The sequence below is a fragment of the Cottoperca gobio genome, chromosome 3 (genome assembly GCF_900634415.1).
Source record: "Cottoperca gobio chromosome 3, fCotGob3.1, whole genome shotgun sequence".
NCBI lineage: Eukaryota > Metazoa > Chordata > Actinopteri > Perciformes > Bovichtidae > Cottoperca > Cottoperca gobio.
In genome coordinates this window covers 18,421,148-18,435,511 of record NC_041357.1, presented here as the reverse complement: position 1 = coordinate 18,435,511, position 14,364 = coordinate 18,421,148, and the positions used below count along the sequence as shown (strand labels likewise).

Sequence of the window (14,364 nt, the reverse complement as noted above, 5' to 3'; positions counted from 1 at the left end):
TGAACCAAATATTCTTAAAATGTTGATTTTATTTCTTACATCGGTTTACATTGGAAAGATTAAGGTTGAAGAAAAGTTAAATGAAATTATTTCTACTTCAAAAAGATACATCGTGTCACCTGAGTACATGTTAAACTGTAGGGCCTCTAGTTTCATGACAGTGTGGTAAGGCAGTATGTACAGTATGTACAGTATGTACGTGTATGCAGGATGTACAGTATGTATCTGTATGCAGTATGTACGTGTATGTGCAGTATGTACAGTATGTACATGTATGCAGTATGTACAGTATGTATCTGTATGCAGTATGTACGTGTATACAGGATGTACGTGTATGCAGTATGTACAGTATGTATCTGTATGCAGTATGTACAGTATGTATCTGTATGCAGTATGTACAGTATGTACATGTATGCAGGATGTACATGTATGCAGTATGTACAGTATGTATCTGTATGCAGTATGTACAGCATGTACAGTATGTACATGTATGCAGGATGTACAGTATGTACATGTATGCAGGATGTACAGTATGTATCTGTATGCAGTATGTACAATATGTACGTGTATGCAGGATGTACAGTATGTACGTGTATGCAGGATGTACAGTATGTATCTGTATGCAGTATGTACGTGTATGTGCAGTATGTACAGTATGTACATGTATGCAGTATGTACAGTATGTATCTGTATGCAGTATGTACGTGTATACAGGATGTACGTGTGTACAGTATGTATCTGTATGCAGTATGTACGTGTATACAGGATGTACGTGTATGCAGTATGTACAGTATGTACAGTATGTACGTGTATGCAGTATGTACAGTATGTATCTGTATGCAGTATGTACAGTATGTACATGTATGTGCAGTATGTACATGTATGCAGGATGTACATGTATGCAGTATGTACAGTATGTATCTGTATGCAGTATGTACAGTATGTACAGTATGTACATGTATGCAGGATGTACAGTATGTACATGTATGCAGGATGTACAGTATGTATCTGTATGCAGTATGTACAGTATGTACGTGTATGCAGGATGTACAGTATGTACGTGTATGCAGGATGTACAGTATGTATCTGTATGCAATATGTACAGGATGTACAGTATGTACGTGTATGCAGGATGTACAGTATGTACAGTATGTACAGTATGTACAGTATGTACAGTATGTACGTGTATGCAGGATGTACAGTATGTATCTGTATGCAGTATGTACAGGATGTACAGTATGTACGTGTATGCAGGATGTACAGTATGTATCTGTATGCAGTATGTACAGTATGTACAGTATGTATCTGTATGCAGTATTTACAGGATGTACAGTATGTACGTGTATGCAGGATGTACAGTATGTACGTGTATGCAGGATGTACAGTATGTATCTGTATGCAGTATGTACAGTATGTATCTGTATGCAGTATGTACAGGATGTACATTATGTACGTGTATGCAGGATGTACAGTATGTACGTGTATGCAGGATGTACAGTATGTATCTGTATGCAGTATGTACAGGATGTACATTATGTACGTGTATGCAGGATGTACATTATGTACGTGTATGCAGGATGTACAGTATGTACGTGTATGCAGGATGTACAGTATGTATCTGTATGCAGTATGTACAGTATGTACAGTATGTATCTGTATGCAGTATGTACAGGATGTACATTATGTACGTGTATGCAGGATGTACAGTATGTACGTGTATGCAGGATGTACAGTATGTATCTGTATGCAGTATGTACAGTATGTACGTGTATGCAGGATGTACAGTATGTACGTGTATGCAGGATGTACAGTATGTATCTGTATGCAATATGTACAGGATGTACAGTATGTACGTGTATGCAGGATGTACAGTATGTATCTGTATGCAGTATGTACAGGATGTACAGTATGTACGTGTATGCAGGATGTACAGTATGTATCTGTATGCAGTATGTACAGTATGTACAGTATGTATCTGTATGCAGTATTTACAGGATGTACAGTATGTACGTGTATGCAGGATGTACAGTATGTATGTGTATGCAGGATGTACAGTATGTATCTGTATGCAGTATGTACAGTATGTATCTGTATGCAGTATGTACAGGATGTACAGTATGTACGTGTATGCAGGATGTACAGTATGTACGTGTATGCAGGATGTACAGTATGTATCTGTATGCAGTATGTACAGGATGTACAGTATGTACGTGTATGCAGGATGTACAGTATGTACGTGTATGCAGGATGTACAGTATGTATCTGTATGCAGTATGTACAGTATGTACAGTATGTACAGTATGTACAGTATGTATCTGTATGCAGTATGTACAGGATGTACATTATGTACGTGTATGCAGGATGTACAGTATGTATCTGTATGCAGTATGTACAGGATGTACAGTATGTACGTGTATGCAGGATGTACAGTATGTACGTGTATGCAGGATGTACAGTATGTATCTGTATGCAGTATGTACAGGATGTACAGTATGTACGTGTATGCAGGATGTACAGTATGTATCTGTATGCAGTATGTACAGGATGTACAGTATGTACGTGTATGCAGGATGTACAGTATGTACGTGTATGCAGGATGTACAGTATGTATCTGTATGCAGTATGTACAGTATGTACAGTATGTACAGTATGTACAGTATGTATCTGTATGCAGTATGTACAGGATGTACATTATGTACGTGTATGCAGGATGTACAGTATGTACGTGTATGCAGGATGTACAGTATGTACAGTATGTATCTGTATGCAGTATGTACAGGATGTACATTATGTACGTGTATGCAGGATGTACAGTATGTACGTGTATGCAGTATGTATCTGTATGCAGTATGTACAGGATGTACAGTATGTACGTGTATGCAGTATGTACAGTATATACAGTATGTACGTGTATGCAGTATGTATCTGTATGCAGTATGTACAGGATGTACATTATGTACGTGTATGCAGGATGTACAGTATGTACGTGTATGCAGGATGTACAGTATGTACGTGTAAGCAGTACCTACAGTATATGCTGTGAGAGAGCAGTGACAGTGTGGGCAAAGCCAGCAGTAAGAGAGTAATAATTATAATAATAATAGGGAATAATTAAAAAAAATAATGAGCCGTTTGCGTGTTCCTGCACCAGCCTTGGTATTATGGACCTCATCACAGTTTAACAAAACTTTGTTTAAGAGCTGCAAAATTTCAGTTCACCAATGAGATTCATCTGCTCCGAGGCAAACAAATCCTAACTGCGTGCAGCTTTGAGAGAAACACCATCATCTTAACAAGAGTCTACAGCCACGCTAACGCCTCTGTTATGCTTTACTTAGCCACAGCGGTGCTTTGAAATGCTAACATCGTCATGCTAACATTCTCACAATGATCATTTTAACATGATGATGTTAAGCAGGTATTGTGTTTACCATGTTCACATCTTAGTTTTGTAGGTAATAAACCAAAGTATTGGACAAATTTCCATGAGCAAAAAGTAACAACTGAATAGTACAGAATCGTAAAAATAAAACAATTCGGAGCACTTCTCAGGGCCTGCACACTGGATGTATTATATGACCATTGGTGGTTTAATTATTTAATGGTTTATATTTAATTTAATTGTTTTTCTGATTGTAAATTATTGTGTAGCCAGGGCACCATCGATGGGTCTATTTATGGCTAAATAAATGTTGAATAAATGATTATATCCTATTATAATAATCTAATAATGATAATGTATTCATTATATAATAATCTAATGATAATTTACCTTCTATATCCCCATATAGACTTAGAACATATCGGGTCGAGTTTAGTCTCTTTACAGTTTGTTTGATAAACATTCTTTTTTCAAGATCATTTATGTTAATATATAACATCACTGTTATAAATTACTCTTACAGAAATTTAGATCACTTCTATGGTAGTTAAAAGTGACTTTATGATATTCCTCTATATATATATATATATATATATATATATATATATATATATATATATATATATATATGTATAATAATATGAATTTCTGTGCGTCCTATCCAGGCGTTCTCCGGATAACGTGAGTTATCTGTCACAGTTAGAAATGCATGAAGCTGAACAGTGTGTGTGGAGTATTCCTAACACACCCACAACAGGCTCACCACCACACCCAGCACAGCGGTATGGACCAGTGCGTATGAGAGACTCAGTTAAAGGGACATTCCACCTATTTTACATGTCAAAGTCAATTACTAGTCATGTGGAGTACTACACAGCCTGTGAGAAAAGTTTCATAATGTGCTCTGTGGTTCTGGAGGAAGCTTTATCAAGTCTGGGAAAATTATTTAAGTGATCAGATTGGGCTTGGAGACTACAAGTTTTTAAAAGAAAGCCTGTCATTCTCATACATTGAGGTTTAAAGACAGTGATGATATTGAGTGTTTACTAAACAGGGATGGGCAAACAAAAAGCACTAAAAAAGCTGAAAGTCAGCTATAAAGTCTAATTCGCCATCTTGCAGTGTGTAAGTGCATAAGTGTCTGTAGTACTCTTTGGTGAACACCACACATCCCTGCATGTTATCGTCCATTTCCGACAGTTACCACAATGAAACTAGAGGCCTGAAAATGTAAGTTGTCACATCGCCAGTATATTTCTTAAAGAGCACCATTGGTTCATCTCTTAACAAGCAAAACAATAGAAAACTGAAGATATCAAACATACATTCAATACATACAAAAACAGCATGCAAGGAAGCCCTTTGCCATTACAACTTCCTTCCCATCATATCAAATCTCATAGCAGTGTTAGGGTATCACGCAGTGAATGATCGGATTAAAGTATCCATGTGCAAAATCCTGCATAATTTCCAGGGATGCATCACATTCCTTTTGAAAAGCAGTGGAATGGTCTGTTTCACTTTGTATGCACACCGTCCTTACATTCCAATAGTACCCAAAACTCTGTGGAGGGGAGTTTTCAAACACATTGTGCACTGAAACGATCATCGGGTCAATACTTTGGATCTGTTTTGAAACAGGAAATGGAGAGGAGTTACAGGAAGTACTGTACACCGTTAGATGACCTCCATCCATTCCAAAACACAACCCAGATTTCTAATCAATGCTTTGTGGTGTTTAAACATACAAATTAATTAGGATTAAATGCTTTGCACAGGTGTAAATGGAATATATGCCAATAGCTAGCTAAATGAGATAGATTGCTTAAATACGGCAGTAATAGGCCTTTGCAATGAGACAATTTGTAACACTCACACAGGAATTGGAGTTCACATGACTCAAACAAATGGCAATTTTGAAATTCAGCCATGTGCTTGTAAAAACTTAAATTCCCGTCACGAAGAGCTTAACGTCAACATGTGTCCGCTGCAACTGAAGGTACTGTACTGTTATTCAATGGAAAACATTGTGACAAACTGAACATCAGGGCTTCGACTGTAAGAAGCCAAACATTGTTATCTCTTTATGTCAGTCACATTGGACTGTTTGTTGGATTCACCAGATTATTCATGAGGGAAAAAAAATGCTTTTTTAATCCTCAAATGGATCATTTACATAATAGGAAGACAGTAAAAATGTTGTTATTCCATCATAAGGAGACAGTAGAAAGCACAGTGCAGAACAGAGGAAAAGACAGGGGAAGGGGAAACAGGGAAGCAGATGTTGGAGGCAGCAGCAGGAGAACACGATTGCAGTCCAGACAAGGGAGATGGAGAAGAGGATGAAAAGGATAAAGTGGCATTTACTTTGTTGGGGCCCACCTTCAGATCTAGATACTCCAGGTCCTTCTTCAGTTGTATGTAAGTATCATCAGCCTTTAAATGAGCAGTGGAGAGATAAATCATTTGAAATGAAGTTGCAAAGGAGAATGGGTGACCAGATAACTCCTAAGGCCTTTATTTGCTGTTCAGGCTTTGCTGGCAGAACTTCAATTAACTTGGTCTCAATTACAGTTCACTTGTCCTCTGTATTTTTATCTATAGTTAGTAAAGCCAAACTGTAATTAAGTAATCATTTCATTTCATTTTTGGACTGGTTTAATGCCTCATGTTTGACCTCATACACAACTGAGCAACACAGGTTTTTGTGCATGACATGTGGTCAAACTGAGTGTTTATATTTCTTCATAAGCATGGAGGATGGCCAGAGAATGGTTGTATGTTAGAAACTGGGTGGAGTTGTCATTACTGAGCACCGTTGTAGCTTCACTGTGGTCTGCTAGTCTCACAGCAATGCACTGTTTGTAAACAGGCTCATAGGGATCGACTGTGGCCTGATGGCTGCTTCAGAATGAGAAAACCAAGAGCGGAAGATTTATCCGAGCACACAGAAATGTAGATACGAATGATTTTTGTGGCTGTGCGAGGTCATACATCTACCAAACAAAGGTAAGTATAAAATGCAGGCATAGTTGACAAGCAACATGCTACAAGTATGGCATATTACGTTTTACGAACACAAGAAAGCTTTTTCAATTTTTTAACAAGATGGATGAGTGACAACGACTATAAAAGACACTAATCTGGACAGTCTGAAGTGCAATACAGCCCATGTTGAATTAACAAGACAACCAAGCAACACCAACAGGCCACACAGTCTTATGAATGACAGGGAAGTAATGTATGGGATTGGCTGAGGAGAGTGGGACCACAATGCACTGGCAGGGGTTGCAGTGTGCTGTAGAGGTGGTTAGGGAAGTACGGTGGCCCCTGACCTGCATGCTGGGGCCTAGAAGGCCGTTGTGCTGGTGGTGCTGCAGGTGAGCGAATGCATCACTGGGGCTATGCACACCAGCCATCTTGGCCTGGTGCCTCCGAAGCTGAATGAGGAGCAGAGTCAGCTCCTCTGGCTGTAGCCAAGCCCGGGTTTAGGGGCCAGAGGCCAGTGAAAGCGCAGAGGGATGAGAGAAAATACTTGATAACCATCCTTGGCAGTACAGTGGCTGAGCTACAGTAGCTGAGACTGGGAAGATGATTTATTGCGCTAACGGGGATTGTCTGAAGATAAGGGTTATCAGTACTGATAACGCTAAAACATCGTATGACATAACATTTAAACCAGCTTTATAGGGGTTCACAAAATCAGTCAGCTCTCTTTTCTACAACTTGTTCATACCTGGCTTGGCTATCCTAGACTACTGGAGCGGAAAACTATGTTAATACTATATGTAAGATATCTTTAATCAGGAAAGTTATGTTGTGAATAATAAAGAGGATCATACCGTTTTGCCATGCAAACTGGGTGCACTGACAGTGTGTGTGATGTAGCCCATGGCTGGCATGGACCTTCTCTCTATTTGGGAAGTCTGTGGAAAAAAGAAAATTCATCAACTTGTTATTACAGATCTTATAGAGTCGAATCAAACAGAATGTCTAATTCACTGAGTAATTTTCTATATGCGAGTGTTGAAAGTGAAAGATAAACCACTTTATCACACTGAATCAAAGCTAAACCATCGCCTCCAAGTCTGCAAACAAATTTGACTACACAGCAGATTTATTTTTTCATCTATCCCTTTCTCCCTTTCATCACTCCTACTCTTATTCGAAACAAGGTGTGCCCTGAGTTTAAGACGCTACAGGGCTTTGCGAAATTTGACGTTTTTGCTTAACACACAGAATTAGCGAAAAACCAGGCCCAGCACAGAACCTTAAAAGGACACAAACAACAAGAGATTTAATTAACTACACATAAATTATACTAAACCTGCTTTCTTAAAATAACATTTGTTTGCTACCAGCAAGAGAAGCACTGTAAGCCATTCCCTTTGAGATTCCCATGCCACTATTTTTTTGCTGTATAATAGGTTTTTTATTTAAATGAGAGCTCAGAAGAAAGAGACCGCTGCTGATGTTTGAGATACAGTAGATGTTTATAGGGTGCTGAGGAGCCCTGGGCAAATTGGATTAGCCGCTAATAAAACATACTTCTTAATGATATCCCACAGAGGTATATAGATCGCTATTACTTAAGCGCACTCCAGCCAGAGAGCAACATCAGCCTCAAAGATGCTGGTTGCACCAAAACTAAGTTCATTGCAGACTAATTTTAGTTCCCATAAACATCGCTCCAGTTGGATCTTCTTGTACAGTCACTGTGGCTCCCTTTGTTAAAAATGTATCTTCTTCTGAAGGGTTTTCCATAATTGTGCGTCACTGTATTTTATGGTTATAATTAGTGTCCTGACACTCGTGTGAGTGATGGAGGAAACTGAGCATCTGTGACACTTTGTTTACTTGTGTAAGGCCAACGGGTTGGTTGTGAGGCTTGTGTGTGTTGGCAAATGTGGTGATGGTTTGGAGGGAGATCTTTTCACATGTGGAGGGTGTGGTGGGAAGACAGCGCAGGGTGTGGATGACAGGACGGCCCCTCGCTCCGTCTCCTGCGGCGGTGGTGGTGCTGTCTGAGCGCTACGATGGTTTTTAGGGAACGGCGGAGTGGCGAGCTTTTACTCACACATGCTCACACCACCTGTGTAGTGGGCCTGGGTGTGGACTGTGTGAATCTGCAAATGATTCACATGAGCATCAAAGTGTGTGCGCTGAGAAGTCGGAGCCTTCTCATGCTCCTCATGTTAATCTTCCCATGGTGTCCTTGTGAGCTCACAACAGCCTTCAAGTCGACATCAATAGCTACCTCACATCCACTATCCAAAGCTACCGTGAGAATGAGACCTTTGTCATGTGGCTCACTACATGTGAATCATCACATTTTGCTTCAGTCCCATGCCAATGACAGGCTACTGACGTTTACTGTGTGCCAGTATTACAGTGTTAAAGCACCAATGACTGAGTCTCAACACATAAATTCATCCAGAGTGGGACATCCATCCATCCATTATCTATACAGATGTATCCCGTACAGAGTACACCCTGGACTAGCTGCCAGTCTATAGGGGTGGGACTGCAGTAAAATAATATTTGCAAGTATTAACTGAAACAAAGTGTGTCATACCACATTGGTAAAAGAAAACCTACCGGCTCCCCTTGCAAATCATTATTCCTCTTTGCCAGTTTGAGGGCATCCAAGACTTACTGAAGATATGTATTAGCAACAAATATTTGTATTATTAATTAGACAATTACTAATGTTGTCTATTGAATGTCCAAAATGAGTGAAAATGCTCATCACTCTTTAAAGAAATGCAGCAAATCCTCACTTTAAAGAATCTTACACCTGATAATATTTGATGTTTTTGCTTAATCTGATCTGATCTTCAGCCCTAGGGGTTAAAACATGACAACCCACTAAAATCATTTCCATTTCTTTCCGTTCTGGCTTTTGCAAATGAGTATAATTAATTTTCCAATAAACAAAGTTAAAGATGAATTTGACTAATCATTATTTTAGTTGTTTTTTGTATTCTCTATAAACTAATTGTTTTTGCCACGATAATCGTGTAGTGACAATATGATATTGTGACAGCCCTGATCCAAAGTCTTCACACCTTCAGGGTAAATCTTGTCAACCATCAGTGATTTGGAGAATGTCCAGTACATGTTGTGTATTTTGGATCCAGAGTCGTTTTGTGTCAGGCAGATGTTAATGAGCAACCGGGGACATGTGTTTGCACTCTAAAAGGAATAAACTTCACCGACCATGTCGATCATAATGAATGGATATGTCAGCCAGCGCAATGGTATCACTCTTTAATCATTTTTGGGTGACAATGCTTTTTGGCTTGTGTTCTACGGCATGGAAGCATTACCTAATATTCATCTGTGACTACATGGACAATACTTGTTTTGGTCTTTTCATGGTATTTGTTGATATTGATAAAAAATATAAAATAAGACCAACATTACTCTCTAACTTTCTCTTGAAATGGTTTTAAGAGTAATGCTGACTTATTGCTCTACATGGATAAATTATTCATAACTAGACTCTAACCTGGGCTACAGTACATCATTTAAAATATCAAAGGGATTAATATGAAATTATTCATTAATATTATTCTTTCAATGTAATATTTCTCTGTGTATTTAAGATACTATGCACAGTATTTGAGCACTTTGAGTATTTAGAACTACATTTAATAATTTCCATCTCAGAAATTGTAAATTGTCTGAAGAAGATTTCTAAGAGGCAACTCTTAAGAACTTGGCCTAGTCAGCGATGCCTCTCCTCCCTAAGTAGATGTCCTACCTGAGAAAGATGGGCACAAATATGGCCGGGGGAGCTGGATCTTGTGCTGTCCCCGGTTGCCACTTCATCCAGGGGCCTGACTGTGCGTCTGTCTGAAGGAGTGTTGGGCCTGCGAGGGGACAGGGGTTTGAAGGAGGAAGGGACTGACGGTGGGACTTCACAGGGGGACGGAGGGACAGAGAGGGAACGTGGCATCTCCACAGTAACTCTAAAAGATGAAGAGTCTGTGAAGTTAGGGCCGGTGTAGATAGGAGCTGTGGGGCTGCCGTGACGGAACTGCTGCCGCTGCTGCCACTCGTACAGCTGCCAAACCATCCCCTCCTTGGTGGCCATGCGCTCGTCGGTGGACATGCGGAAGTGGCTGAGCCGGTCGTGGGCGTATTTGTAGTCGCTGGGCATGTTGCATGTTGCTGGAGGAGAGTGGCTGCCAGACGGGAGACGGGGAGACTTTGGCAACGACTGATGGGTGGCATCCACTGCGCTGGCTTTAGGCTTTAATGGAGGAGTCCGCCGAGGGAGGTTGCACTCAGCAGAGGGAGCACTGAGACAGACAACACATGGATGTCTTTTACTTTTATATTAACAATTTCATATTACCTGTCAACAATGAGAATGCTTTCTCTACATAAAGTAGAGCAATTTGAGCAATTCAAATATACAAGTGTTCATATTGGCCACTAGAGGGAGACATTTACTCAAGGACTTTTCTTCATCATTCATGCAGCTGTAATAGATTCAAACTAACCTCTTTGGTGGATCCCCTTTGTGAACTTTGACCCACTGCTCCACTTGAGCCAGCGTATTCTTCCTCTGCACATTTTTTTCAGTGTTTCCGCACGAAACAAAGCCCCTCTGATACACAACATTTCCATTCTGTTCTGGTGGCAGAGTCACTTGTATTACAGTTTGCTGTCCGTTCTTGTGAGCGGCACCATCGGCAGAGTCTGGAGAGAGTCTCTCTACTCTTTCCTCTGCGACTGACTGGCTGGGCCTCCTTTGGATCTCTATTCCATACCTCACCTCGTCTCCATGAGCCAGTTGGATACCGTTCTCCGGTTCTGTCCTGCGAAGACTTTCTGACTGAGATGAGTTCTGGTTGATGGGGACATGGTTGGTCTGTGGGACAGCCTGCTGCACAACCTTCTTTGGATTCCCCACCTCTCTGAAAAAGTGAGACGTAAATCAGTCCTGCCCGTAAACAATTGAAATAAATCTTAAATCTTAAATTCCTAAAAGTATGCAGTTTGGTGTTCGTCTTCATCTTTCAACTTCTACACATGGCTACAATATTTCAGTTATTTAACCTCTTCACCGTATATAATAATTAGATGCAGCACCATTAAGCAAAGGATTAAAAAAACAATGCACCCTCAAATTAACCTAATGTGACCCTAAAGGTAATTACCCATTCAATTATTCAATAACTTTCCATCTTTACTTTATTAATATTTATTATGTATATCCCACCTGAGGAACATGATTTAAAATGTAAAATGTACAAACTGTTATTGATCATTTTACAAACTGCTTACAATTAAGTGGTGGCTATTTTCGCACAAACAATTAGTTAGAGGTGAAATATATATAATATAGGAATAGCAATAAAATGTGTGTTTGTTTTATTTCAAGGGACCAAACTAAGGAAATATCAGGAGTATTGACTTACATTGGCCTCTAGGTGGCAATATTGCACAGACCATTCAAACCATGCAGTGCACCCGGCTAATCTCAAACGTCTTAATGCAGTTTGTAAAGCATATTGTAAAACCGCATATTCAGTCATCTCAGAGTATCAGACTGTATTGCAGACTATTTCTGCCAATGATTGGGAATATTTTCAACAACGAATACGGACAATTCTGCTGGAAGTGGGCTGCAAAAAGCCTCATCTATACCAGACCCAGATGCAGTACACAGACACAGGCACACACACACAGACACAGGCACACACACAGACACAGACACACACACACACACACACTGCAGACATCTTAGTGCCCCAGAACAGACGGACAGGGCTAGACCTGCTGTGGAACACTGCTCAAGCTGTTAAAATAAAGAAAATTAATGCAAGAAAAAGGTGCAAATTTCAGTTATGAAACCAATATTAAAGCAGTAGATACTGTAGTTGGTGCATAACAACCTGAACTAATAATGCTCTAGCAAAATGGATGATTGCTGTTTAGTTGAATACTGTGACAACCAGCTTCCCTTTATGATATCATCTCAAGACATATCCAGTTCACAGAGAATGCTGTGCTCTAGGGAAGACGAGATGTTGGTACTAGTCAGAAGCCCAGCCAACGGAAGAAATGAATCCTACGCTGTTGAGCGAGACCAACCTCTTTATAGTGTGACTCTGCTGCATCAGCGCAGCCTGGTTCATGGCTCGGATCCAGCCATTCATGTCCTCCTGTGTGTCGGCACTGAAGAAATAAGTCCGCATCCCGCAGTGTTCTGCCTGTGAGCCAATCACAGAGTTCTTATTGTAAATGTAGGAGCGCATTCCTGTATGGCTCGCCTATCAAAGGGATAGAGGTGGAGAGAGAGAGAGGATAGGTATGAGAACTTCTTACTGAAGACAGGAAAAAGCTGCCAGAGAGGCTGATGAGTGAAAAACTTTGCTTCCTTGTTTACTGAGACTGACAAGTGAGGTCAAAGTTTACAGCAATGTTTTAGTGAGAGAAAGAAATAGAGAGGGAGCAAAGTGCTACAGCAGAAACAGCGTGAACATTTAGCTGTTTCTGGCAAAGAAGGAAAGCACAGGTTATATTTTCCAATTTAAAAAAAAACATACAATCTCTTTAGCACACAGAAATTAGACTGCAGCAATCAACCGTACAATAGCAAAGAAAAAAGTAATTATGGCCATCTGTCATCACTTTCAGGATACACATAACCACACATCATAAACGTTGCTTACCTTTTGTTATTTCTATGTGGTGGTGTAAATCTGTTCTAAAAGCTCGATGGTACAGAATGCCACCAAATCCTCCAAACTCCACCGAACCCAATTCTGATGCAGACAACCAGCTAGACCCGAGTAAAGGAGCATCCAGCACCTCTCCTATTTGATCTCCTATTGTTTCCACCCTAAATGCTCATTTTATTTTACTTCACAATGATTCAGATTATATTCTCATTTTAAATCTGTAACATATGTGTTACTGATCCTCTCAATACTTAGTATAAAAGCGCGAAGGATTAGTTAGTAATGTTAAAGTATATTGTGCATCTCCACAATCAATGTTTTTGTGTAAGATGCAAGTTATTTCACATTAATTGTACAAAATGTATGAATAGCTGTCAACAATACCACAAGAGCCTCCTAAGCACAAGATTATATATATATATATATATATATATATATATATATATATATATATATATATATATATATATATATACAGTATATAGTAGAAAGAGTGTCATCTTCACGGAGTCCAATACCACAATGTGCTAAATATTTATCATATGTATCCTCACAAAAATAACTCCCGTAACCTATAATAAAATACTGTATTGTATAATAAGTGCAAAATGGATTTATTTGTCTGTTAATAAATTGTTCTCACCATGTCAAAACTGGTATCACACTGTCGATATGACTTTTAAACTTCTAAGTGAAAGAACTGTCTGCAGCCTTTGAGCTCTTTAAGTTCCCGTCAATCATCCCCAGGATTGATCAATTCTGAACACTTTAAAACGAAAGCAATCATTCTACTAAAAAAATCTTTACCCTTTACGCAATGTGTGAGAAGTCAAACACTGCAAAGAACCCAACAAGGGACCTGCTTCGAAACAGATGCAGAGAAACAAGTCAACAGTTTATATTGTATTTCCTGTTATAATATTGATGTATGTACAGCGGGGGGGGGAAATTGCTGATGGCAACAAACATCGAATGGAATGCAATGAAATCAGAGCGGTGTAGGAAAGATGGCTGCGACCCTGTCGTCCCACCACTCCGAAGACAATGAGAATGTGAAAAATGATATGCGGCTTGACAAGATAAATAACAGAGCCACTGAGCATGTGCGTATGTGAGACCGATCAAATGAATACACTTGGCAACATGAGTGTCTTGTTCTACGCATTGACCACATTTATAAAAAGACAGCTTTTTGACTTGACTGTACATTAATTGTGCGTGTACTAGAGGTACTGTAGTCTTGTTCGTTGTCCTCTCACATTGTCCACAATTTGGGGGACAATG

The 14,364-nt window shown here is 39.6% G+C and overlaps 1 protein-coding gene across 8 annotated transcripts in view; it reads right to left on the bottom strand.

Moving 5' to 3' along the window:
* Window positions 1-14,364, bottom strand: part of plekha7b (pleckstrin homology domain containing, family A member 7b) — a 67,407-nt gene that overhangs the window by 13,816 nt on the left and 39,227 nt on the right. For 4 of the 8 annotated variants that reach the window (XM_029427935.1, XM_029427985.1, XM_029427946.1 and 1 more), the window contains 6 exons: window positions 12,491-12,669; window positions 10,894-11,310; window positions 10,149-10,689; window positions 7,225-7,308; window positions 6,718-6,852; window positions 5,750-5,818 (listed from right to left, as the gene is read on the bottom strand). In XM_029427935.1, the coding sequence (XP_029283795.1) occupies window positions 5,750-5,818; window positions 6,718-6,852; window positions 7,225-7,308; window positions 10,149-10,689; window positions 10,894-11,310; window positions 12,491-12,669 (1,425 nt within the window). The remainder of the gene's footprint in view (window positions 1-5,749; window positions 5,819-6,717; window positions 6,853-7,224; window positions 7,309-10,148; window positions 10,690-10,893; window positions 11,311-12,490; window positions 12,670-14,364) is intronic. The other 4 variants (XM_029427939.1, XM_029427954.1, XM_029427961.1 and 1 more) reach the window with 4 other exon arrangements.